Source organism: Ahaetulla prasina, chromosome 1, assembly GCF_028640845.1.
Source record: "Ahaetulla prasina isolate Xishuangbanna chromosome 1, ASM2864084v1, whole genome shotgun sequence".
Taxonomy (NCBI): domain Eukaryota; kingdom Metazoa; phylum Chordata; class Lepidosauria; order Squamata; family Colubridae; genus Ahaetulla; species Ahaetulla prasina.
Genome location: NC_080539.1, coordinates 321,914,266 through 321,941,512, shown reverse-complemented (window position 1 = coordinate 321,941,512; position 27,247 = coordinate 321,914,266). Strand labels below are relative to the sequence as shown.

At 40.6% G+C, this 27,247-nt stretch overlaps 1 protein-coding gene across 2 annotated transcripts; it reads right to left on the bottom strand.

The window, feature by feature from the left end:
* Nucleotides 1-1,050: 1,050 nt before the first annotated feature.
* On the bottom strand, nucleotides 1,051-26,852 carry VASH1 (vasohibin 1). Of its 2 annotated transcripts, none has more exons than XM_058162422.1 (8): nucleotides 26,762-26,852; nucleotides 26,095-26,464; nucleotides 16,126-16,214; nucleotides 15,442-15,498; nucleotides 14,720-14,794; nucleotides 13,270-13,651; nucleotides 12,417-12,529; nucleotides 1,051-11,193 (listed from the first exon to the last, which is right to left on the bottom strand). In XM_058162422.1, exons 2-8 carry the CDS (start codon nucleotides 26,374-26,376, stop codon nucleotides 11,121-11,123), a joined length of 1,071 nt encoding a protein of 356 aa, XP_058018405.1. In that variant the 5' UTR covers nucleotides 26,377-26,464; nucleotides 26,762-26,852; the 3' UTR covers nucleotides 1,051-11,120. The 2 variants fall into 2 exon arrangements, with proteins under 2 accessions (XP_058018405.1, XP_058018404.1); XM_058162421.1 differs by having other exon boundaries at nucleotides 26,095-26,461; nucleotides 26,762-26,850.
* Between the last annotated feature and the right edge of the window lie 395 nt (nucleotides 26,853-27,247).

The window sequence follows — 27,247 nt, the reverse complement described above, 5'->3', positions numbered from 1 at the left end:
GGGAAAATTTTTAGATTTCACCCCTGTCTTGGATGTAATAATGTGTCGTGTCCCACTCCGCTGACGGCCGGGTCGGGGAAGTCCGTATCAAACGTGCCTCTGCAGCTCTGCCAAAGTCCTATCAGAGTTCTCAAGGCAAGCAGGAGACCAGGAAGTGACTTCAGCAATCCAAGTTAGACTTTGCCTGACTCAGAGAATGCCAGAAAGCAGATCCTTTATATAGGCCATGGGGTGTGGCTCCATGACTCAGCACTTATCCAGGCCTGCCCCTCCCTTCCTTTTGCTGACGTCGCCTCTCAACTCTCTGGCAGCGAGGATCCCTCCAGCTGTTGGCAATCCTAGCTCATGACTGGCCTCACATTCTTCAGGCTCACATGCTGTGGGGGAGGGGTTTAGTTGCTCCGTTTGCCTGGGCATGGTGCCAGGACTGGGGGCTGAAGGCACGTCAAGCCCTTCATCTTGCTCGGCCTGTTCGAGCATGGTGCCAGGGCTGGGGCCTGGAGGCATGCCAGGACATTCTTCTGAACTATCAGCGTCAAGAGATAAGAGGGGCCCGGCTGCGGCAGGGGGAGCGGGCGAGACGCAACATAATGGAAGGGCCATAATCTGACAAATCTCAATATATTTCAATTGTAGAAACTAATATAGTAATCTTCTCTTCATGAAGGACTGTAGTAATCCTGAGTATAACTGTGATTGTCCGTGCTTAAGTATTGTCATTTAGAGCATGCTAGAAAGGTAACAGAATATATGCCAGCTCTTTACTGGAAATCTGTCTTGGAATATTGTTAGGAGCCTTTCTCTGCTTAAAAACAAGTCATTGCAGCTTTGGCAGTACAGAATAATCATTGTAGAAGTGTTGGTTGCAGTATTACAGATAAGTATACTCCCTGAACAGGCCATTCCTGGAAGTCTGATGTCACAATGCACCCAAAGATGCTACTTTTTATTTGGGGAGAAGAAGTCTTACTCATTAATGACAACATCAATAAACACTTGTTTTATGACTCACAAGATTAAAAAATATGCAGAAACAAATTTTAATTCTGGACAAGAATTGGGATAAGGAATACAAAATTGAAGGGTAACAAGAACTAAATCTATACAGGTTCAGTATCAGTGGTATAAAAAACAGAACCAGGAGGTGGGGGGTAGTTCACAAAAGATACACAAACATGATCATCCATAAAGAAACAAAACTGTACTTTGCTGTCATGACAACATACCTGAAAACAAAATATAACAGCTAAAATGTGATAAATACTGATTGTCTTAAAAGCAATGCCCTCATTTCCCTTGGAACCATCTGACAAAATTAGAGGATCTATACTACAAGCAATCAGAATTGTTTTGAGGCAGGTGGTTAGCATATCGTGCCAAGAGTGGTTTGTAGATAAGACATCTGTTGCTGAGATCATTCAGATTTCCCTAAGGAACCCAGCTAAGCTCACTTTCTGGCCAATTAACAGGATAGGTCCAGCAGTCTATGACAAAAGAACTGCACTGAAAATTCCTTGCACACATTTTTAAGATAAAGTATATTTCTGCACAGAGCCCTAAAGCTAACTGTTGATTTGTTTTATGGCCAATCTGTCCTTAACATAAGGCAGGCATGAACTATGTTCTAGGACCTCTTCAGTGACTAGAAGTCTATTACTAAGAAATCAGTAATGGCACACACAATCACAACTGTACATTTCTTTTGTATTCACCAGCCTGTGAGAACTGCTGGATTGTTCATCAAAAGCAGCTCCCCCATTACCCAGAATATGCACATATCGACATGTATGCAAAAACTGCTTTCAAGAGAGCAGGAACCAGGGCTTTAAGAATTAGTGATGTAGAATTAGTGGGTGATCACATTAGATTTTATCATATCTATTGATTTGTGATACAAAAGTAACAGCCAGGCTAATTGGAGGCTGAAGAATAAAGACACTGATGCTTTGTACATTATCCAGTGTATATAAACATTGAAAATGGATATCACAACACAGAGACATATAACCAACCAGTCACAAGATTTGGAAGTGCAGAACTTCAGCTAAGGCTTTCAGCAAATATTGTTGCTATGTGATCATAAAACAGATCTAATACTGACAAGTATTGTGCAAACTAATTTAAATACTATATGTTGGGTCTGGATAGCAGCAATTATGCATAAATTAAAAATACCAGTGCATATGAGAAGAGAAATAACATCATTCTGCTGTAGCATTTCCCATAAATTGTTCTATATGTTTTTAGTTCTGCCCTGCTACAGCAAACATGACCTCTTCCGTTCAGGGCTTAGGGAGAAGTTTTCAATTCTTCTCAAGTCTCAGTCCCACCTCAGGATTGTATTTTTTCTCACAACACTGTACAGTTGCTTTCATCACTTCTACAACTGATGATTCCAAACACAGATAGTCCGCAACTTAGTACCATAATTGGGACCAGTACTTCCACTGTTAATTGTGCTGGTCATTAAGTGATTATGCCTGGTTTTATGCCATTTTTTTGCTACGGTCATCAAGTGTATAACCCATTAATTAAGCAAATCTGCCTTCCCACAATGACTACACTTATCAGAAGCTGGCTGGGAAGGTGACATGATGATCCTATGATAACTGCAACCATATGTAAATAACGTACAATGCCAGTTGCCAAGCACCAGAATTTTGATGACATGATCATGGAGCTCTATGACGGTCATGTAAGGATTGGTCATAAGTCAATTTTTTTGGTGATTTTGAAGTGAATGGTTGTTAAGTTGAGGACTACCCGTAAGCACACAAATTCACACAGCTAAATAGAGTGTATCAGTGACAAACCCACAATTTTATAGGGTGAAGCCTTAGTGGGGGATATGTCAAATAATTGATTCACCCTAGCACCGGTCTTAAAGCTGCATCTTCAGGCTGAAAGTGGTGGAGAGGAATAGAGGTTGCTGCGTACTGTCCAGGATAAGATTAGGCAACATTTACCTTAGTAAGCTCATTTATAAAGGCAAAGCATTCTGTGGGAGTTCAGCACCACTCTAATCACTATAAAGCAGCTACAACGCAGAATCTTTTAATCTTTACTGCTTAGTGCTTTACGGGAAGTCACCTAGCAGTAACAAAATGCAACTACCTATAAACCCCTTCACGATCATATTTTAATATGTTTAGTCGTACCTATTCGAGATACTTTGGTTGTAGCTTAGTTCTGTTTACTTGCATTGATGGATCATGAATTGAAGATGTTTAGTCCATCACTGTTGCCAGTTTTGTGAGACATATTTGTTATTAGTCAGGCAAAAGGAACCCCCAACAGAAGACATAGAACAGTACAGAACTTTAGTCCCCCAGCTACTGTTGAACTATTTAAAAACATTAACACTATTTTAATAGGACAAAGCCCTTCCATGATGGCATACAAGATACACATCTACTACATAAACATAATAAAATACCACTGATTACAGATTAAATCACCAGGCCTCAAAAGTGAAAGCCAGCAAAATAAATTATTTTCAGCACTATCTTGAATTTATGCAATTAAAAGGCCTGAGGATTCCCTAATGGAAACTCATTGGAAAGGCCAAGACCACTCTTTTAAAGGCCCTGCCCTATGTGGATGTACTGAGAGTGTGATGAGTTGATATGCATGGAGGCAGGCTTTCAAGTAATTTGAGGCCAAGCCATATAAGGCTTTAATGGTTATATTCAGACCTAAAACTGGTCTCAGAAACATACTGACAAATGTACTGTTAACCATTCAACTCCCAGGACAGCTGAATGGCCATAACCTGCATGTTTTCAATATACATAGGCAGCCCCAGAGACAGAAGATGGCAAGAAGGTGACAGCAGGGAGAAAGTAGAACTTCTTAATTCCTTTTTTGCATCTGCCATGCAATGAGAAAAAAATGATCCAACCTACCAAAAACAGCACTGTGGGAGACAGAACAGGAATGCAGGTCAAAATTTGCATGAAATTGGTAAGAAAACTATAAGAAAGAAAGACTATAAGGTTTATATCCCAGGATTGTAAAGGAGCTGGAAGATGTGATCCTGGAACTACAAAGCAGAATCTTTCACAGCTCCTGGAGTACATGGGAACTACCCAGAGAAGGGGGGGGGAAGCTGATGTGGTTCCAATCTACAAAAGAGGGGGGTGGGAATGGATCCAGAAAAGTACAGACCAATCAGCTTGACATCAATGCCTGGGAAAATCCTGGAAAAGATAATCAAGCAGTAGATTTGAGAGCATCTAGAAATAAACAAGCCATTACCAGAAGCCAGCATAAGTCAATAAGTTAGTGTTTCATGGAAACGCTATATAGTAATCTTAGACCTCAGTAAAGCATTTGACACAGTAGACCATAATCTACTTCTTAGAATAGTTCTAAGATAGAACAATGTGGGATAGACAGTACTACCACCAGATGAACTCACAGTTGGCTGATCAACTGCCCTCAGTATGTAGTCCTCAACACAACTACATCTACATGGAGGGAAGCATGCTGTGTCGGTACCTCAGGGTTCTATCTGGGTTCAGTGCTCTTCAACATTTTCATAAATGATCTAGATGAGGGGATAGAGAGAGAGCTCATCTAATTTGCAGATGATATCAAGCTGGGACGAATTGCTAACACTCTGGAAGATAGCAATTGTCAGAAGGATCTTCACAGACTTGAGCATTGGGCCTTATCCAACAAGATGTTGTTCAGTGGTGAGAAAACTAAGGTCCTGCACCTAGGCAGGAAATATCAATGCACAAATATAGAATACACAATACCTAGCTATTCTATATCATTAACCATGAGAGGGATCTAGGTGTCCTAGTGAATCACCACTTAAGTATGTTTCAGTCGTGTGCTGCAGCTGCCAAAAAAGCCAATGCAGTTCTAGGCTGCATTAACATCAAGATCATGAGAAGTGAAAGTATTGCTTGATATGCGCTAGTGAGGCCACACTTGGAAAACTTAATCCAGTTCTGGTCATTGTGATACAAAAATAATGTTGAGACCCTAGAAAGAGTGCAGACAATAGCAACTAAGATGAGAAGGGGTCTATAGGATAAATTGCACGAGGAACTGTTAAGGGAACTGTAAAGGATATGACTAGTTTAACCAAAATAAGAAATAGGGATGACATGAGGAGCTGCCACAGAGAGGTGGGGGGTCAATTTATTGTCTAAAGCTTCATAGGATAGGCCAAAAAGCAATGGCTGGAAGCTTGCTAAAGAGAGAGCCTATTTGGGACTATAGAGAAACTTCTGGACAGTAAGAACAATTAGCCAATGAAACAGCTTGCCTCCCAGAGTTATGGGTACACCATCACTGAAATTTTCAAGAAAGGATTGGACAACTATTTGTATAGCATGATATAAGTTTTCTTGGCATGGGCAGAAGGACTGGAAGACCTTCAAGAGTCCTTCCAGCCCTATGATTCTAAGTGTCACTAATATATGAACTGTCAAGCTAAGATTCATTTCTTTCAGAAAGTATCACAACTGGCATAGCACTTTCAGCTCATACAAATTATTCCCAGGCATAGAAGCCACCTTAAGTTCATCACTTAGCTACAATTCCCAAAGTGCTCATTTCAACCTGTCTGGAAAAGCAGCCTCATCTAACACTAAACATAATGATCTAACCAAGCTGGCCAGCTAACTACTCTTCATCCCCAGCAACCTCTAATCTTGCCTTGTCCAGATTAAGTTTCATCTTCTAAACTCTCACCCATCCCAAAGGGTCTCGAGACATCTGTTCAAGCAGTCTAGTGTCTCTCTAGAGGAAAATAATAATTGGATCTTATAAACTTCAGCTCAAATACTGAATGACTCCTTGGTGGACTTATCTGTGAAATGTTGACTTCCACCCCCTCCTCTTCAGTTCTGCAGTTAATACAAATAAGGTCAGCAAGCTCTTTTAGAATTTGACAGGAGATAAAAGAAACCTTTCCTATTCTTTGGCTTTCACCAGAAGCTCCAAAGACTGTAGGCAAATACGCAGAATTACTGAGGCTGGGAGGCAAACCAGAAGGGAAAACATTATTCAGTTAAATTTTTCACTGTCATAGCATCCTCAGAAAATAATGTTCCGTTTTCTCATCTTTAAAATTTGTAATGCTCAAAACTGGATTTTCAGGATGAACCTAGATTTTCTGGACAGTAAACTGGCAGAAGTCAATATTACATCCTGTTACATCAGACCCTAACTTACTAGGTAGAGGTTTATCATGTCAAAAGATTCTAACAGTTCTTAACTTCCTACCTTCTTCATTCTAAGAAGAACTAGAAAGATAAATAATTGCCAACCACTAGCAATGCTGATTGTGGCTGATAGGCACTGGAGTCCATCAGTGGAGACTCAAGGCTTCTCAGCCTAAAGCACCTCGAGGCTCTTCTGCATGCATGGATTGCTTTGATCTGAGCTCACTACCTCTCCTCCATACTGCTGTGGGGTTTGTATAAGGCATTACAAGTCAAACCAGAAGTTGTTCTAAAAGTTTGGCCTCACGTTACAGAGGCCAGCCTCCCATGATGAAATTTCCCCCCTCCTACTACTCAAAGGCCAATTTGTTGGCTGGGAATTCTAAGAGACGAAGTCCACACATTTTAAAGTGATAGAGGTTGAGAAACATTGCACTGAGTATATGCAATTAAGTTATCCATCAAAATTTGTAGTTCTGCTTTGAATCCCTCAAATTTCTCAACTAAATTCCTCTCTCTCAGATCCAACTCAGAGACACATCCAGTCACAGACTGGTCAAAGGATGTAAGTTCAGTTGTATGTTTTATTTATTTTCACCTTCCTATTATTACTTACAACTGAAATATTTTGAATGCTTTCAGAATGGAGCCTTTCTTCAGAGAGAACTAATGGCAGCTATCATTTCATACAAGGCCTCAACTAAATGTTGAATGTCAAAGATGCAATGCTTTCTTCCCATTTCGTCTTGGAATTTGGCTCAACTTTTTCAATAAATCAAGCTTAACGTTGATTTCAATCACCACCATATCAAGGCTTTCTCTGCTGTTGCCATTTATTTTTTAGAAGGCTTAACAGCTGCAAAATATATAATAATGGTGACCAAATACAAAGTGAATACAACCCTGATGAGTGACTTTTAAAAAAGGAGGATGTTTAAGTATTTTGCACAGGCAACTGCTGATAGATTAATATACAATTTCATTAGAATCTCACTATATATTACCTAAAAACTAGACTCGATGTTTAAAAAAAACCACAATAAAATATTAAAGATAAATATTGTCCAATTCCTATATTTTCTCCCTTACTTTTATAAAAATGAAAGGATTCAGACAACACTTTTCTAAATACATCTTTGTGACATGCTTGTTCTGGGCAGGAATACTTGTATATATTCTGTAGTATTATGCCACATATAATAAGATCACTAAAGTGGTCCCCATGAGAATTAATGTGATAGATGTAGAGAGTAAGGAATATGATTTTGACAGAGATATCCAAGTTCTGGTACCAAAGCAGTAGTGAAACATATCTTAAGTCCATAACCAACAAAAAATATTTAGAAGTGGCTGAAGCAGACACTTCATTAATTCACAGGAATACAATAGGCCGGGAGGAAGTACAGCACAATGAGACTTGTAAGATTCTGTAATTATAGCCAATCTCAAGAAAAGTAGTTTTAGCCCTCCTGGCCTGATCTATATGGTAGGGCTAATCGGATACTTCCACCTAGTCTTAATTACAACAAATATATGGAAGCTGGCCTGCTCTAAGTCAATGGTCTATAACAAGGGTGTCAAACTCACATCGTCATGGCGGTGTTATATGACGTATCAGGACTTTTTTCCCCTTCACTAAACCAGGCGAGGGCGTGGCCAGCATGTGACACATCCAGTCCACAGGATGGGAATTTGACAGCCCTGGTCTATAACATCCTTATTTCGAAGAAGGCCACTGGAACCCACACAACTCCATAAGATATTTCATAAATAGTAATGATAGGTTAAATATTTTTCTGAAAATGTTCCCCTTTAATTAGGAAAAAAGTCTAGAGTAAAACAAAACAATTTGCTTAGGCTAGAGCAGTGGTTCTCAACCTTTATAGTGCTGTGACCCCTTTAATACAATTCCCCACGATGTGGCGACCCCTTTAATACAATTCCCCACGATGTGGCGACCCCCAACCGTAAAATTATTTTCGTTTTGAATTTATCGCGCCTGAAGCCATATTGGCTAGCGATCTGAACTGCTTGCGATTGCCTTGAGGACAAAGGCATTAAAGTGGAGACTCCTCCCCTGTTAAGTTTATCGCGCCTGAAGCCAGATTAGGCTAGCGATTTGAAGAGCCTGCAGCTGGCTTGTGGAGTCAACCATTGGAGTGCGATTCTTCGACTCGCAAGTATACTTCCCATATTTCCGATGGTCTTAGGCGACCCCTGGCAAATCGTCATTCGACCCCCAAAGGGGTCTCAACCCACAGGTTGAGAATCGCTGGGCTAGAGGAAATGACAGGGAATATTATCCCAGGCTCTTTTCTAGTAAATAGGAATTTTATGCTTGGCCGTATCCATATTGTAGCCATGTTATAAATATGTATATCCAGTGGTGGGATTCAGCCATTTGGCACCTATTCGGGAGAACCGGTTGTTAACTTTCTAAGCAGTTCGAAGAACCGGATGTTGGAAGAAATCTTATTTTGTTTTCTTACACTTTACAGGGCTAATTCTGTAAGGAAGGCAGGAAGGAAACTTTCTGGTGGTGTTTCTAGCCTAATCTTTATTGCCCTGCTTACAGAAACTGCCTCTCTGATTAACCCTTATTACATTGTAACAGTTAAGGTGAAGCGCCCTTCGATCTGAGTGATATTGAGTTGGCCATGCCCACACGGTCACATGACCACTGAGCCATGCCTACCCAGCCGGTCATTAGGGCAGAGAACCGGTTGTTAAATTATTTGAATCCCACCACTGTGTATATCCTACATTGGTAGTCATTCTATGAGATCACACATGGCATGATCTCAAAATGTTATATGTACCCAAAAGTTAAAAAACAGTGTGGGAATATTTCATGTATGCTTCCTTGTCACTGCCTCTAAACTACCTAATGTATTGTAGATCTCTTCCCCATTCTTGAGCCCATATCATCCCCTTTTCCCGCTTTTCCCACTCAATATATATAAAATTCACCAGAAATGCTCTCTGCTTCTATAGGTAGAGACATGCAAGGCACATCAGAATCTTAAGTGTTTAATTCATAGCAGGTCTATTCTGCTACAAAAACATGTTTTTAAAAACCCTGAAAGATAATAAATATGTGTGACAAAGATGGTAGGGAACAATAACAATAAAATCTATTTTTCTTGCACGTATAGGAAAGCTACATCCTAAATTGGAGAACAGAGTTGGTCAAGTGTTTTAAGATCTCTCTGGGTTTCTCTCCTTACATTATAAATCATCACATCTTTCAACAATTTGCATGTACTAGCTGTACAGTGTATGAGACACTTAGCTAATAAACTATGGTTAAGTGAAGACTTAGGATCAGATTCCTTAGAGGATTCACAAATTACTGTCGTCTAAAGAGGCCTATCACATTCCTTTTCGCATAACTTATTAAATACTAAATCTCCAGGTTTTCCTGCTTTTTGAGTGTCCACACATTTTTTAACAATGCCCACTATAGAGTTTTCTATTCGTGCCTCTAAAGCCTACCAACCTGTTTCCAGTTTGCCAGTTCAGTGTCAAAAGGATACGGATTGAACTATGGAGCAGGTTCGTAACTAAGTTTGGCTTCTGCTAATATTAGTGACCATATTTACTTAATAAAACATCCAAGAGAAAAAGATGCACTACTAAAATAATGCAAATTCACCCTAAAAATATAGTCTTAAGAAAAGACAATAAAATACTGCTTCCACAGAAAAACTCTGTGTTTCTACCCACTTTGCACAAGTCAAGAAGGGAGGAGAAAGAATCAGAAACGAGAATACAGAAAGAGACGTATCCCAGGATCTGATCCCCATGTTAATATCTAAATACACTGCTACTACTTGACACACTCTAGGAACCCTCAGTATACAATTTCATACAGCAAGAATGAATTCACATCTTGTCAGGGAGAAAGAGCAAGGGTCATGTTACTATAAATGAGTAAGACACACTTTTCCAAGAAATGGGAGATGTGCTTACCCAGCAGCTTTCTCTCAACAAGACACCCTCCAGATGGTGAGACTGCAATTGCACACATAAGGGGAATATCAGGTTGGGACTTTCTGCTGCCACCCGAAAGCTTCTATTACTCTTAACAACAGTCAAATCTAGAATAGCACCAGAAAGTGAGGAAAATGGAAACCTGGTCTCCAATTAATCTCTAGAATGCATCACAATCAGGTACTGCCATGACAAGCCAATTAAGCTATAACATTCATCTGACATCCATGCCCCAAAACACAGGCAGTTCCTAAACTATCTTCTATTTACAAAACGTGTATCTTGGGGATCCAGTTAGCCAGTTTGCAGTGGGAGTTGCATGATGTGCATTTTCATCCTAGGCAATCCATTATTTGAGACAAAAACACTAGGATCACACTGATGATTTTGGAGCATATGCAACAATATGGTACGCTTTCCCCACTCCCCAAGTTATTAAAAATATTAAAATTCTCAGAAAATACAAATTAAGAAATTCTTCCATAGGAGTCAGTATTTTTTTATTTTTATTTTTGCTTCTAGCCCCTGTCTATCTCCTGAGATCTCCTGCTAACTTGGTTCCTTCAAAAACAGAGAGGAGACATATAGCTTACTATGGGGCTTTTTGAAGTCAAAAGCATTCTCTACTTCTGTGTGAGCTGAGAAACAGCACCGAAAGGGCTTTTACTGTTACTTTCCAAATGTATCTTCTCTTGCCACTATGTAGAACAACGAATAACAGGTGGAAGATCTGTTTGTTTGTTTGTTTGTTTAGTTGGTGTATTTAGTTCCTGATATAATGCAAAGAAATGGCTATCCTCTAATATATAGGATATCATCCCGAGTAAATAAATACCTTGGAAAATATGCACTTTGTACCCTCTGCAGTCCCTCCCACACTGCACATCTTATAGGTAGTGTTGGTTCAAATGCTTTCCAACAAGTGGTCCACAAATGAGAAGATCTTTATACTCTGATTTGGTAACCATTAAGGTCGGGCATGGCTTTGGGTTCGGTAGGTTTCTTGTCTCCAGAAGGTCTGCACAATGGAGAGAAGAAGAAGAAAAGCAAATGAGCGAATGAAAAGAGTCTGCACCTTCTAACAAGAAAAAGTCTTCAACTATTTTTGTATCTTAAATTGTTACCATAATCTGCAGAGCTTAGCTAGGTAATCATCCCACATATTCCTCAAGGATACATTCTGGACATAATTAAAGGCAGAGTTCTCAAAGCCTTGACTTGGCAAAAGGCTAAGTTTCAATCAACATCAGTATCTCCTCTCCTTCTGTGAGTCATGCAATAAGTCAAGAAGAGGGAGGCTTGTCATCCTTTTGTTGCTTGAATGGGGGCATGAGACAGAGACTGTTAATGAGCTTCTGTTAATGAGCTTTTGTTATGACAATGATCTTACAATACAATGCAATGGGCGAAGGCAACTTCTTGCAGATGGCATCAGCTCTTTTTCTATGATGAGTATTCACAGAAGGGAGGAGTCTGTGCAATGCTTTCCAAGGATATCCGTATCTATTCTAATTCAGATTTCTAAGAAGCACCCTTGTTGGGAACAACACAATTCAGCAAAGAACATAATTGCATGTAAGGTAAAGGTGAAGGTAAAGGTGAAGGTAAAGGTTTCCCTGTCCAGTCATTTCCAACTCTAGGGCTTGGTGCTCCATTACTTAGCTGAGGAAGTCAGCATTGTCCGAAGACATTTCGGTGGTCATTTGGCCAGCATGACTATATGCCAAGGCTGTTACTTTCCCACCGAAGTGGTATCTATTAATCTACTCGCATTTGCATGCTTTCTAACTGCTAGGTGGCCAGGAGCTGAGGCAAGTAATGGCAGCTCACCCCATCAAGCAGCAATCAGGTCTCGAACCCAGACAGTCAGCTTTCCAGCTGACAAGCTCAGCGTCTTTAACTGCTGAGCCATTGTGTCCCCTAGAATTGCATGTAAATATGCAAAATATCGCTCTGTTAGAAAATAAGTTATAATTCAGTTAATGGTCATTCTCTAAAATCACGAGACTGATCATTCAATCCAACATTTAATTTCAAAATGTCACTGGGAGCAATAACCAAACAGGTTGCTTAAAAGCAGAGCGGGGAAAGCAGGTGCGAAGTGTATATACTGAGACAAGAAGAATTATGTAAAATATGTCTCTACTCATGTAGGAGAAAAAGTTATGTGCACTTAAATTATAGCAAAATCAAGGAAACCAAAAACCACATATAAGGCAAAGCAAAGTATTGCAGGCTTACCGCCTTTCTGTCCGGCTATTGCGACGATGTGGACTAGACTGGCTACGTTGTGGGGATGGTACATCCTTTTTCCTATCCTTGGTGGGTGATGGTGGTCCAGTAGCTTTGCTGATCTAGGGAAAGAGAAACTTCATACCCTTAGGCTTTTCTCTTGATACAAAAAATAGGAAGGACCTTGCCGTTATTTTTAGCACTGCTTAGGTCTTTTGAATGTTCAAAACACTTCACCAAAATTTTGTGTATAAAAGCCCACCTAAATATATCTACAGAAAGAGCAATTTGCTGTTAATTATCATGCTGATAGGAAGAGAAAATTTGCCAAAGGAACACTTCCAAGATTTAGCCTTAAGAAACATCTAAGAACAATTACTCCTTCCTTCCAGTAGTAAAAAAATGACATTGTCTATAACAGGTTTCATTTTCAAGCATGCAAATAAGAGCAAATCAACCAAGTAATGTTTAACTAAGGCAGGGGTGAGCAATCTGAACTATACATAAATTCTCCCCACCCCATATTTTGTAGATCCCAGATGCTCTTCAACTCTGATATCCAAGAATGGATGAAACAGCATTGACCCAAACACCTTTCTTTCTATTCTACCCTCTGAAATCCCATCCATTTCAAGATGGGAACTAGACAAATATGACAGCGTAAGTCCAAAACAGGCTTAACTGTTGTAAAATAAATAACATCCTCCAAGACTCATGTGTGTATGACATTGTCCCACCAGTTCTAAATCGTCAACCCAATCAGTGTGGTTCCAAAATCATCCCCAGGCACTCACTTAAGGACACTTGCCCATACTTTATAAGGGTATAAACAACCAGCTCTTCTTTTCCCCCTTCCCCTCACCTTTAGCCTCATGTCACGGGAATGTCTCTCAAGCTCCTTGCGGAAGTCCTCGTGGCTCAGCTTCTCCACATCCAAGACGGAATGCTTCCATTCGATCTGTTCCACACTGTGTGGGTCATGGGACACACATTGGCCAAGCTTCACCTTTTTGAGGGTATGCCAGCAGCACCGATATGCCTCTTCATAGTCAAAAATAAGCTCACTCAGTGTGCGGAAGGTGGGAGCTTTGTACATGAGATCCTCGCGTCGACTTATGCCAAGCGCCCCGTAGCGGCCCCCAGTGTTCACTCCCAGCACAATATGGTGGAAGTAGTTCCCTGAGAAGTAAGTTTTGAAACTGATGGGGAAGCGGTCCAGTGTTGGCATGTGGTTGGTGAGGTAACTTTTGATGATGAAATATTCAGGAAATAGATGGTATAACAAAGAAGAGTAATGAACCAACACTCTATTTTTTTTTAACCTATATTAGGCTTAATTCTCATCTCTTATCAGGTTAAACTAGTACAGGTAGTCCTTGACTTATGACCACAGTTGAGCCCAAAATTTCTGTTGTTAAGTGAAACATTTAAGTGGGTTTTGCCCCATTTTACTACTTTTCTTGCCACAGTTGTTAAGTGAATCGCTGCAGTTGATAAGTTAGCAACCCAGTTGTTAAGTGAATCCCCACTGACTTGACTTGTCAGAAGGTCGCAATGACCTTGAGACACAGCAACAGTCATAAATACGAACCAGCTGCCAAGCATCTGAATTTTGATCACATGATCATGGGGATGCTGCAAATGGTCGTAACTGTGGAAAATGGTCATAAGTCACATTTTTCAGTGCCGTTGTAACTTTGAAAGGTCACTAAATGAACTGTTGAAACTCGAGGACTATGTTTTTTTCTATATGACAAAATATCAAGGCTATTTTCTCTTATCTGTAGATAAATCTCAACTGAGTGATCTCCAGAACCATCCATGCATTCGGATCTGGTTTTGATCCATCAGATTTCTTTGTATTAGTCTTCAGGTCTATGAGCTTGGGCAGATCATCTAGCATCATACAGACAATTCATACAGATCCCATAGTGCCTCCTGACACTAATTCTAATACTAATTCAAACCTGGAGTGCAGTGAAAATCTTATTCCAACTGCACAAATGGTGTTACAACAAAAACAAAGGAAAACCTATAATTAAAAGACATACTGGGACATAAGACACAATTCTCTCAAAAGAGAATGTGATTCCTAGATTATTAGTACAATAAAAAAGGAATCAACCAGTCATCTAAAAATATTCCTAGTTAGAAAATGAGGGCGTCCCTTGTTTTCGCTATTATGCTTCTTGTCTAAAGCAAGAAGAAAATTAAACAGATAGTTTGCATATCAGAGCATAAGTACAGGAGGATTCAGGTGTTATCTCTGGAAACTGTGTATGTCCATTTAGTCTTCTAAAATAAAAGGATACATTCCTAGGATCACAGCCTCCAAACACTTGATTGGTAGGGCTTCCTTTGTCATTTCTTTGGCCAGATCCATCAGCCTGTGAGACAAGTCAAAGGAACAAGCAAGAATATTAATATTTTAAAAGTTTTGTCAGATAATATATAGATGGAGAACAGCCTAAAGAGAAAATATGATGGGAAATAACTGCTTAGTCATTCAAGAACAGAAAAGAAGTCGTGATGGGTAGTTCCTCTTCACTTCATACTTATCTTTTACTACCAATACTGAATTCAATATTCAGTAAAAAATTGCCTTCCAAACCAGATTAAAGGTTTGGTGTATATTTAGAATAATTTGAGTATAACCATATAACGTTATAGGTTTAATCTCTATCATTAAATGTCTCAAGTTAAGAGGCCCAAGTGTGCCATGCAGTGGAGGCTTAAACTACATGAATGGCATTGCAATCAGGGATAATAAGCACCTCCACCCATATTTATCACATCATCTAGACACCAATTATGGCTACATTGCAAGAGTTCAGAAATGCTGAACTGTACTGAAGGAGATGGAAGGCCTGGGAATCAAGCGTAAGTTGCTTCTTTAGCAGATTATATAATATTTTTGCTGTGGCCGTTTCATGGATCTGTAACTAGAAAAAATTGTGCTCTTTTAGGGTAAGTGTAGGGGTAGGGGTAAGAAAAAGAACAATTCTCAAAATATGTCTGGAAGGACAATACTTACCCAGTCAAAGGCCTGCTTTTCTTGATTTCAAAGAACTGTGTCCCAGTGTGATTGTATCTGGGAATAAGAAGTTAAGGGATGCTTGACTTGGAAGAGCTGCTGGAGGGTGGGGGGGGGAGAAGAGACAGCATAAGCAAATTATTAAAAATATTGATAGATATGTGTTTGTGTGTTGTTTAGAGGGACTACAATACGTGCAGCAGAAGTTTATTTTTCTTTCACCAATAATGACTCCGACAAAACCCACTCCAGCTTTCCACCCCAAAATACAGCTAGCAGTCCTAGTGACTCTAGCTGCAGCAATGTGCACTCAAAGCACCCCCCATTTGTTCTACAGCCCCAGGTTTTCCTCCATGCACTTGGAAAGGAATCAAGTCAAACGCCTTTTGAATGCTACATTTCTGGTGTAGCAAAGCAACCTTTGAAACAGGTTAACTTTGGCTTGCTTACAACAATGATGACCAAATGCCTAGGGAATAAGCTAAAGGAAATGAATAAAGCAGTAAAGCCACTGGCTCTAATAAACATCAGCCTCCTGAAAGAGAGAGAGAGAGAGAGAGAGAGAAGGTTCTTTTTCCAGTAGAGCTGAAATGTTAATGAGTTATTTCCTTTTGTGGTCAAGCAAGGAAGTTGCCTTGCTTCTCTTTTCACTTCTTGGGGATTCAGATACAGCTGAAAGGATACTGAAGTTCCCTGATATAGCGCTGTATAGCTTCCAGGCGCTCAGGGATGAGAGTGGTTGACTGTAGAGAAGGCACACTTGGTATGGGGTTCTGCAGATAAGAAGGGAGGGAGAGAATGAGATTCAAGATCACCAAGTCAAAGATGAAATTCCATTTATATTTTAGTTGAAAGGAAGGAAACCTGTGGTACTCCAGAGGCAAATCATGCTGCAACTTCCAGCATCTTTCATCATAATTGCACTGTCTGGAGCTACTAGAAGATGTCATTCATTAATATTAAGATTGTCACAAGGCTGCCTGCCTCAGCCTATTATAGTAGTCCTCCCTTTACTGATTCCCTCGTGCAGCAACTGTTTGAAATTACAATGCTGTAAAAAAATTAACCTTGTGTTATGATAATCACAATGTCCTATGGATCACCATTCCTGTGTTTCACAACTAGTGCGCATTTATGGCCACTGCAGCATCCCTCAGTCAAGCTGCACACTCAGCTTGTGACAAGCAGAGTTAATAGAGAAGGCATAAGTAAAACCATAAGTTGTGGTCATGTGATATTTTTCACTTAGTGACCACAGCATTTTGCTTAATGACTGACAGGGAAGCAAAGTCATTTTCTACTTAGCAACGGAATTGCCAGTTCCAAATGTAGCCGCTGAGCAAGGATTACTTGTATTGCAGTAGGTTAATGATAATAACCATCTAATATCTAATGATAATGACCAGTTAGTAAGCAAAAAAGTCTAATGATGATTCTGTCTATATACTCCTTTGTCTAAGCCAGAACAATGCATTGTAGAAGTGCTATATTACAATTTCATTAATTCTAAGAGACTTTGGAATTGTGGGAGTTGTAATTAAACTCATCGGGGTAGAGGAACTAAGGATGGCTATGATATTTTAACAATATACAAGCAGAAGAGCGAGAATTTGGCAGGGCTCATCTTTTCTGACAAACATTTAATGTAATGTGTATAGTGTCAGAAAACAAGGTGGAAAGCTTTAAAATATCTGAACATGAGATAGCGGCATTGAGACATGTATTTATTCTTCAGAACAAAATACATTAAGCCAGGGGTCTCCAACCTTGGCAACTTTAAGACTTGTGGACTTCAACTCCTAGAGTTCCACAGCCAGCAAAGCAAAGCTGGCTGAACAACTCTAGGAGTTGAAGTCCACAAGACTTAAAGTTGCCAAGGTTGGAGACCCCTGCATTAGGCAATTTCTGATGAATGGGAAAATATTCTTCAGTTCCAGTAAGAAACAGTAAAGAGTCTTTCCCAGCAGGGCCGGTCCCAGATATTTGATTTCTTTAAGTTGCCTTCTTCCAATATCCCACAGCCAAGTTATTTCAGCATTTGAAGCAGAAAACCCCTTGAGCACCTCCATCTTCTAAGCAGGAAAAACATATGACAGTCAATTGGTGAGACATCAGCTGCTGCTGTCTATTTTATAGCCCCCCAAATTGGCTGCCACTCAACTCTGCCTAAAGGTAGAACTATCCAGGTAGCAAAGTTACAACCTTCTTTGCAGAAGGTATTTAGAGAAGCAGATCTTGGTTGCACTTAGACTAGCCACTCTTTTTACTGCTCCTTTTTTAAATGGAAGGAAAATTGTCACTGCTTCTCCCCATCTTCTTTAGCACAGTAGGACACATGTAATCCTATATAATATAATGGAAACTGCTTAAAATATGCAGGTCCTATGGTTATAATTAGCTTCTCATTTAAACAACTAAGAGTGATGAGGAATTCACTATACCAGTAATGGCGAACCTTTTGGGCACTGAGTGCCCAAACTGGAACGCATATATATGTGCGTGCGCTGGAGCACTGGAAACCCGAAGACCAGCTGGCCAACAAATGCATGCCTGTTTTTTTGGCCATTTTTTGAGCCATTTTCAGGTTGCTTTAGGCCCCAAAACAGCCTGAAAAATGGTCTGAAAACAGCCTGAAAAATGGCCTTATAATGGCCTGCAAAATGGCCCCAAAAAACGACCTGAAAATATGGCCCAAAAAGGGCCCGAAAACCAGCCTGGTTTTTGGCCATTTTCAGGTGCTCCAGCACCCGCGAAGATCAGCTGGCGGAAACCAGAAAAGCAGCTGGCGACAGCACGCGTGCCCACAGAGAGGGCTCTGCATGCCACCTCTGGCACGCATGCCATAGGTTCGCCATCACAGCACTACACTTTATACAGACCTGGGCCTTGAACCCAGAACCCAGACTAAGTTAAAAATTCCATCGTATCAAGAACTTCAATTCTGTTCCTAAGAGACAGAGAGGACAGAGTGAAAGACAGTAACTTTAACTCCCAGCTAATTGAGATGCTACAGTAACACTTTCTTGTGATACATATTTCCTTGCTACAATTTCTCCCATCAAAATGTATTAATATACAGATAGTAATTTCGGAGAAAAGCTATTATTTTGTTTTAAAGACGGTGTGATTGATTATAGCGACACAGCATTAACAATACAATAAAGATGTTCTGCATTCAGTCAACTGCTGAACTCCTACCTATGCCCTTTCCATATTGTCCTGAAAGCAACTTTCAAAATTATGAGATGCTACAAACAGATTGCCTTACCTTAGCATAGTCTGTGCATTTGTAGATTCCAAGCCTAATATTTAAAGAAAGGAACGCAAATTTGCAAAGGATAAAGTGGTTAAGCTAGTCTTTTCAGGTATTATACTTGAATGACATTAAGTGTACATAAAGCCCATTTAGGAAAATGTAATTCTATTGTATTAGTCTTCTGCAAAAGGTGATCTGGGATGTGTGTGTGTGTGTTCTGCTCATGCTTAAACATGTAAAGATGTTCTTGAGAAAAACCTACTTGCATCTATGTGATTCTCTTGGTTACATTAGAGAAAACATTTGTTTAAAGCAACTGGAGTCTTCTGTCCATAAAACTGGAAGCCCTGTTAAATCAGCCTCCCTGATAACAAAAGAGAATTCTATTCAAAATCCAATGAATCTGAATCCATCCAATGTCCTACCAGATCTTGGCATACAATCTGGAAAATGTGGGAGCAAGGAATGTGTGACTGGGATAATAGGGCAGAACCAGCATATTTGGAAAGTTGAGACCATGTAATGAATAGAAATGTGACCAATTGTTAAACTGTTTTGCATAAGAAGCCATGCTGGTGAGGTTGCTTTCTGCCACCTGTTGTAGTTCTCCTATCTATTACTCCACTGATCTTAATCTTTTTTTTTTTTGATTCAGTGGGGATCAGAAAGGCATATTTTCAGACAAAGTATCAGTAACCATTTTTAAAATAATGCTTGTTCTTAGCTATGTGACACCTGGAAACATAGTTATAAAGAAAATGATATTTCCATCTTCTGCATGAGCATATCAGAAAGCAGCTACCACAGACAACAGCAAGATTTACAACAGTTACGTACTTGAAAATGTCCAACAAAAAGACAAAGTTTCCCTGAAATAATTACAATTTGGAACATTCTTGCAGCAAAGATGGAAGGAGTAAACTGAAATTCTGTACAGCATTCAAGATACCACAGAAGTCATTCCCTATTTATAAGAACTATTTATAAGAAAATGAAGTTAGATTGGTGCTCTAATCATTACCAAGTGGAAGGCTAGTGCAATATCCTGAATTTCACATGCTAGAAAAATAATGCTGTGCATCATCCAAAACAGATTAGATTTATGTGGAAAGGGAGATGACAGATGTTAATGTTGTGGTCTGCCAGCAGCCTGCAGACCTGGCAGTGGAGTCAGACAGTGAGGAGGCTGGGGAGGATAATGGGCCAGTCCTGGAGTCAGGGGAAGGCCCAGACAAGGGCTCTGCGTCAGAGGCAGAGATGGGGCCAGGGCCATCTGGGAGCGATGTGCGGACTTCGGAGCCTCCAGAGGCAGATAGCACCGAGGCAGAAGAACAGGAGGAGCCTGTTCCTAGTGCACGCATGAGAAGGGCTGCCAGAAGGCAAGAGCAGCTAAAGCAAAAAGGACAACTCGGGAGTAAGGCCAGAAGATGATTGGCCACTCCCATAAGGAGCAGCAACGAGCCATTGGGTTCTTTGTGGAAAAGCAATGATGATTCCATTGCTTCTTGTCAGCATCTCTTGAACTTTGTGGGGGTTTTGCCAAGAAAAGCCTTTGGCAGGTTGTTAAAGTTGGTGATAAGGCTGAAGAATAGAATAGAATAGAATAGAATAGAATAGAATAGAATAGAATAGAATAGAATAGAACAGAACAGAATTTTTATTGGCCAAGTGTGATTGGATACACAATGAATTTGTCTTGGTGCATATGCTCTCAGTGTACATTAAAAAAAAGGGCTGTTTAGAAAGACTTTGTTTTGGACTAAGCTGAGAATGAATTAATTCTCAGCTGTTTTAATAAAATAATTTTGTTCAGGACTGAATTGTGTTTGGTAATCACTACTTGGGCCTCGGTCACAACAGTTAAGGCCAAGGAACACAAACCATTGCTGATACATACTGGATAATATACTGGAACTGAACACACTCAAAACCGTAGAAATGGTGGTAGATTTTAGGAAAAACCCTTCCATACTTCCACCTCTCACAATACTTGACAACACAGTATCAACAGTAGAAACCTTCAAATTTCTGGGTTCTATCATATCGCAAGATCTCAAATGGACAGCTAACATCAAAAACATCATTAAAAAAGGACAACAAAGAATGTTCTTTCTGCGCCAACTCAGTAAGCTCAAACTGCCCAAGGAGCTGCTGATCCAGTTCTACAGAGGAATTATTGAGTCTGTCATTTGCACCTCTATAACTGTCTGGTTCGGTTCTGCAACCCAACAAGAAAAACACAGACTTCAGAGGATAATTAGAACTGCAGAAAAATAATTGCTACCAACTTGCCTTCCATTGAGGACCTGTATACTGCACGAATCAAGAAGAGGGCCGTGAAAATATTTGCAGATCCCTCGCATCCTGGACATAAACTGTTTCAACTCCTACCCTCAAAACGACGCTATAGAGCACTGCACACCAGAACAACTAGACACAAGAACAGTTTTTCCCAAGGCCATCACTCTGCTAAACAAATAATTCCCTCAACACTGTCAGACTATTTACTGAATCTGCACTACTATTAATCGTTTCATAGTTCCCATCACCAATCTCTTTCCACTTATGACTGTATGACTATAACTTGTTGCTGGCAATCCTTATGATTTATATTGATATATTGATCATCAATTGTGTTGTAAATGTTGTACCTTGATGAACATATCTTTTCTTTTATGTACACTGAGAGCATATGCACCAAGACAAATTCCTTGTGTGTCCAATCACACTTGGCCAATAAAATTCTATTCTATTCTATTCTATTCTATTCTATAATTGAGGAAGTCCAAGAATAACAAAATAAGCCAATATATGTTTCTCTGATTATACAAACATCTTTGATGTATGTCAATCATATCTTGCTCTGGAATCTCTTTAGGAAGATGGGAATGCCTGGACATCTCATTGTCCTCATGCGAAACCAATTCAAGTAATCCTCAACTTACAACAGTTCATTTAATGATCGTTGAAAGTTACAACATCACTGACAAAAATTAACTTAGGACAGTTTTTCACTTACAACCGTTGCAGTGTTCCCCATGGTCATGTGATCAAAATTTAGATGCGTGGCAACTGACTCATATTTATGATGATTTCAATGTCCTGGGGTCATTTGATCACCTTTTGCAATCTTCAGACAAGCAAAGTCAATGGCAAAACCTGTTTCACTTAACAACCTGTTACTAACTTCACAACTGCTGTGATTCATTTAACAACCGTGGCAAGAAAGGTTGTAAAATGGAGCAAAATTCACTTAACAACTGTCTGGCTTAGCAGCAGAAATTTTGGGATCAATGGTAGTTGTAAGTCAAGGACTATCTGTACACAAGTTAGGAAGTCATAGTCTGGACAGAACATAGTGAAAAACGCTGGCTCTAGGTCAGCAAAAAAATGAGATTAGGCTGTATATTCTCCCATTATTTATTTACCCTATGTGCAAAATATATAACTGGGTGAAGAAATGTCAATGTTACACTGTGCTTATGACAATACTCCAGCTAGAGTATGGCTAAAAATGCAAATAACCCAAGAGTTCTAGTCATGAAGGTCAAAGGTGGATGAATTCAGTGACAGCAGCTCTAGTGGTGCTGTTGAGACACCTAAAGATACAGAGATTGGGACAGATTATTCTGTGAAGATCTGTCCATGCAGTTGTAACAGATGACACCAATCTGATGTCACATAATTGATCAAGCTGCAGCACTGCTGTAGTGTAAAGGCTTTCCTAAAGACAGCATAGTGAGTATACTGTTAATATTCAAACTCCCCCATTTATCTCTTGTAATGCTGACAAAACCACAGTTCGTAATCTATATGTGAATTCCTGTCACTGAGTCAGTAGGCCTGCCAGACACCCATATTTGACTCAGAGTTTCGGGCTGGAACTTATCCAGATGCAAAATGCCTGCAGAACAAAGGCTCCTTCCTAGACTTTGGAAATGTGAAAAGCTCATGTTCTGAGCATCCAGACAGCACAGCTAGTATTACATTTCAAGATATCAAGGAAAGACAAAGCTTGGCAATAATGCACAGGAATAAAACAAACCAAGTTCTGGAGCTGCTTTCCTGACTCTGCAATATGGTCTTAAGCAGCAGAAGATACAGACTATATTTTAGCACTGCTATAGCTCTGAAACGCAGCTCTGTTCATTCCAACACTCACTCTCGTTATTTAAAAGGAATCTTTCTGCATTCACCGCAACCTTTCTGGATGAACAAGTGATAACACAGGCCAGTACTGGGGGTGGGGAGCCATGTGCAACATGTTCACCCCTTTCTGCAGCAAGCAGCTCATTTGGGCACTGCTGCATGACAGGAAAATTGTTACCAAGTCAGCTACTATAGGCAGAGGCTGCCTTTGGCTCATGGTGTTCAGAAACCATGACTTTAGTGGCTATGGGAAACCTGCTTTAAGTTAATAATACTTAAGCTTTGCCACAAGTCTGTTTGCCTTTATCCAGTTCAGATCATGGAGCCAATAGTGATGATAACAACAATGTAAAATTTATATATTGTCTGAACAACTTTGTGAAGCTTGTTGGGCTGGCCAACCTAGCAAGGGCACTACAATCCTCAAGTTTCGTCTTTCGAGGACACAGAGTACTGAGCCAGAAGACTGGCCCCTAGGCTAAACACATATTTAAGAACAGTTATTTGAATGAATATCTAACTGGCAGGGCTGCACAATTATCTGCACAATTCAAAACGGAAGAAGTGATCTGGTGTGTACATGGGCAAGTGTCCCATGTGTGCTTGCACGCACAATAAAGCCCCATCTTTTCCTCCTCAAATCCAAAGTAATTCATAGTCCAATGTCCTGTAAGTGAAGTCTCTATTAATTGAACAGCTTTCTTCCGTTCTGTTTAAAAAAGCATGACTAAAAATGTAATTGCATGAAGACCAAGAGGTAGATACACAGGTGAAATGCTCCTGATTCGGACTGGGTCAGCCGATCCTGTAGCGATGGCGGTGGCTGGTTCGGAGAACAAATAGCAAAAATCTCTGACACACACACACACACCCGCCCATGCCCACCCAATCGCCCGCTTGCCGCTTCTTTTAAAAAATGCTTTTAAAAGGTAAAAAAAAAGGCTCTGACAATCACAGCTGAACCACGCAATCATCAGAGCCTTTTTTTACTATTAAAAGCATTTTTTAACAACCTATTTGGCCGAATAGGTTGTTAAAAAAATGCTTTTAAAAGTAAAAAAAAAGATAGATTGCGCACCACAGCTGATCACTCCGCCCCCATGCTGTTCTACTTACCCCATGCCTCCTTTTGGTATGCGCTGCGCTTGTGTGCACCTCGCATTTGGTGGGTGGTGCACACTGCGCATGCGTGCACGAAGCGTGCATGCGCAGCCAGTGAACCGGTAGTAAACCAGTTCAGATTTCACCACTGGGTAGATAGATTTACCTGTTCTCAGTTTCTGCTATCATTTTCAAGGCTAAACAGATTATCACATCAATGCATTTTCAAAAAAAGTTCCTTGCTGAAAGCCACTGACATCAACAGGCCTTTGCTATACTTCTCTTTGCAGCAAGTAGACTACATTTCTTTCCAGTGTAAAACAGTTAGTAAAAGCTAACCCAATCCTTATAAAGTGAATTGCACTCTATTTCCAGTTTTAGTAATATACCGCTTTTCATCCACCTTTTCTAAGCTGCTGCTTGCCTTTACTCATTTAACCTAGTCATCTGGGATTACTGCTCATCATGCACTTTCATAAAAATAAAGTTTGAATCACATACAACAACAGTCTTCTCCTCCTGATAGCTTGATCTCAACATGGATAAGTAGAGTCTGGGATTCCCTGAACTGCCAAGAAGCATAGTCAAAAGGCAAAGCTGAAAAGGTTACACTATAGTATTTAATGGAAATAACCCAGATGTTCTTAACTGGTTTCCTATGCATTTGTTCCTCTTAGCTTTGGCAGTGGGTACAATCTCCACAACACAGTTATATGGGTCGTTAGTTTTTAGTTAGAAGAATTAAATAAGAACTAATTCTTATTTAGAATTCAGATAAAGTCAATTAGTTCAAATTATACAGTCAACTTCCAGAAGTAAAACCCGCCCTTTTGTGTGCTCTGTATAACAAGTTTAGATCATCTCTTCCAGGCTGGAAAGACAAAAGCGACACTTTTCAAAATAACAGGAAACTGTCCAAAGAATTGCGATATCCACCTATTATTGACTCAAAACATATCTGGCATGACCTCATAACATGTAAGCATCTCCCAAACACTGTAGGTTTAACATGACAATAACATTAATATACTGTACAACATAGACCAATAGTCAAAAGTATCATGTTGTCCAATTTTAAAACTACTTTTTTTCTAAGCTGCTTTCTTTCCTCAGAGCTTCAGATTCTTAAAGCTAGTTATACTGTTTCATACAACTCTTATGGGCATAAATCTTAATGCAGTCTGTATTTAGATAGCTGTGAATGATCATGTGAACTCAAGTTCTTTTCCCAGCTCAAGTATAAAAAACTGTTCAATATGGGACAGTGTCAATAAACTTAAATCAACCCAGCTCAGGTGGATCACTGCTAAAGCCAATGTAGGCACGCACCCATCAAAAAAGAAAGCATACCCAAATGAAATGTTTGCAGGAAGCAGAAGTGGGGAGAATCCATGGTATGTACCTCGTGGCATCATGACTTACATCCTTGTGTCAGGCATCATGACACAAGTGCTAAGTTGACTTTTGCACGATGTTGTCAGGGGGAGTCATTATCTTATGTCATTGTGGCTTGTTAGAGCCACAGTCCCAACTGTGTACCCTTGTAAAGTATAATTTATATGGATTATTTTGTATAATCTGTTTATATAACTACTTTTAATTAAAAGCACTGCAAGTATACTGTATTCTGTTGAGCTGTGTCTAAAAATGTGGATTCCTTTAATAGATTTGAACAATCTGGCTATTCTTTGTTTCATCTATTAATGAATGAATCCAGCTCAGATACTAACACCTAGCTGAACCTTTTCTAATCTTGAAAAAAAGCTAAGCAGTAACCCATGTTGATTTTAGATAGTACTTGGGATGGGAAACCAGCAGAAAATCCCATGGCAATAGGCTACTCAAAATCATCTTGGAAAAAGATAATGGTAAATACTTTCAAATTTATGCAAATAAATCTACTTGGATATGTGCACTTAAGCAAAAACTAAGCTTAATTTAGTGGCACCTTTGCGAGCTAAACAGATACATTAGATTATGTTTATGTGACGACGGATCTCTCCCACTTGCAACCTTAATCTGTCATTGTCAGACTCAACTTAGAAAAGCCCTGGTATTGATTTCCATTCCCCCCCTCCCTATTTCCTTTTGTTGACTGCTGTCAAGGAAGGAGTTTCTTCCAACATTCTTTTTCGGAGTCCTCTCACCTTGGGTAGATCAGTGGCTCCCCGGATCCTCAGAGCTACTAATTCTCCTTCAGGATGGATCTTGGCCACATGTTTCCACATTCTTTCCCAGGTGGCCTCATTGATGGGAAGCCCTCCACGGTTCACAAAGAAAGGGACTCCTCCATCTCGGAGGTCTTCATCTCCATCTTCTTCTTGCTCTTCTTCTCGCTGGGCCACCCCTTCCCTGGCCTGGGACCTCCGCAGAACAGCAACACCGCCGCCACTGCCATCCACTTTGCCACCTGACATCCCGGCATCCATCAAGCTTGACCTCCTTCAGCTTCTTCAGACCCCAAAAGCTTTGGGCCCCTTCTTCAGATTGTTCGAGACAGAAGAGCTGCTGCTGCTGCTGAAGACATAGTAGTTAGAGAGTGGAGGCCCTTTAAGACAGACAGACAGACAGACAAAAGGGTGGGGCTCATTCATAAAGGAGGGAGGGAGGGGGGAGTGCAACAGCAACGCTGGGTTTTTGAAATTCTCCAGCCAGGAAAGAATTGCGGCTATAAACGCTTTGGGAACTTCAGAATTTCTGCTCAGAAAGAGACCCCTCTAGCTATCTCTCAAGGCTGCAGAGATAAAACACCATCATCCGGAGGGGTAAAAAAAGGAGGGAAGGTGAGGATCTGGGAACACAGGACTCACTCACCTAGCTGGACATCATTAGCTGGTGGCCACCAGGTCCGGGAAAGCATCCCAAGAACAAGAGGGAGATTTGCTAGAAGAGCCGGAGAAAAGACGGTCTCTTTACCCACCCACCCACCCCACGCAGCGGAGAAAAGGGAGGCAGACAAAAGATGAAGCAGGAGGCTACACGCAGGCAGGAGGGCGGGGAGGGGGGCGCGAAGGAGGCGACTTTCCTCGCGTTTCTGGGCGGGGAGGGGGGGGAGTCTCTTCATGCAGCCAAAGCCCGCCCGCTGCAAGGCAGGTGAACTCAGCGCGGGTCACAATGCCGCCGGGGAAGGGAGTGCGACGGAAGCCAAGGCTGTTGCTGCTGCCGTCGCCGCCTCCTCTCTGGAAATAAGGGGAAGCCCGCGGGGCTCCTTTTCCCCCTGGCAAGCCCAACAACTGCGCGGGCGAGCTGGAGGGACAAAGGTCGGCTGGCCCCGAGGGAGGGGAGTGTAGAACCTGCCGC

Bases quoted from the DNA above. Each gene is read 5' to 3' on its own strand.
- VASH1 (XM_058162422.1), bottom strand. From the start codon at position 26,376: ATGGATGCCGGGATGTCAGGTGGCAAAGTGGATGGCAGTGGCGGCGGT. The intron at 16,215-26,094 runs GTGAGAGGACTC...TCTTATCTGCAG, and splicing joins GAGCCACTGATCTACCCAAG to AACCCCATACCAAGTGTGCC. The intron at 12,530-13,269 runs GTGAGGGGAAGG...CTCTTTCCCTAG, and splicing joins CCCGTGACATGAGGCTAAAG to ATCAGCAAAGCTACTGGACC.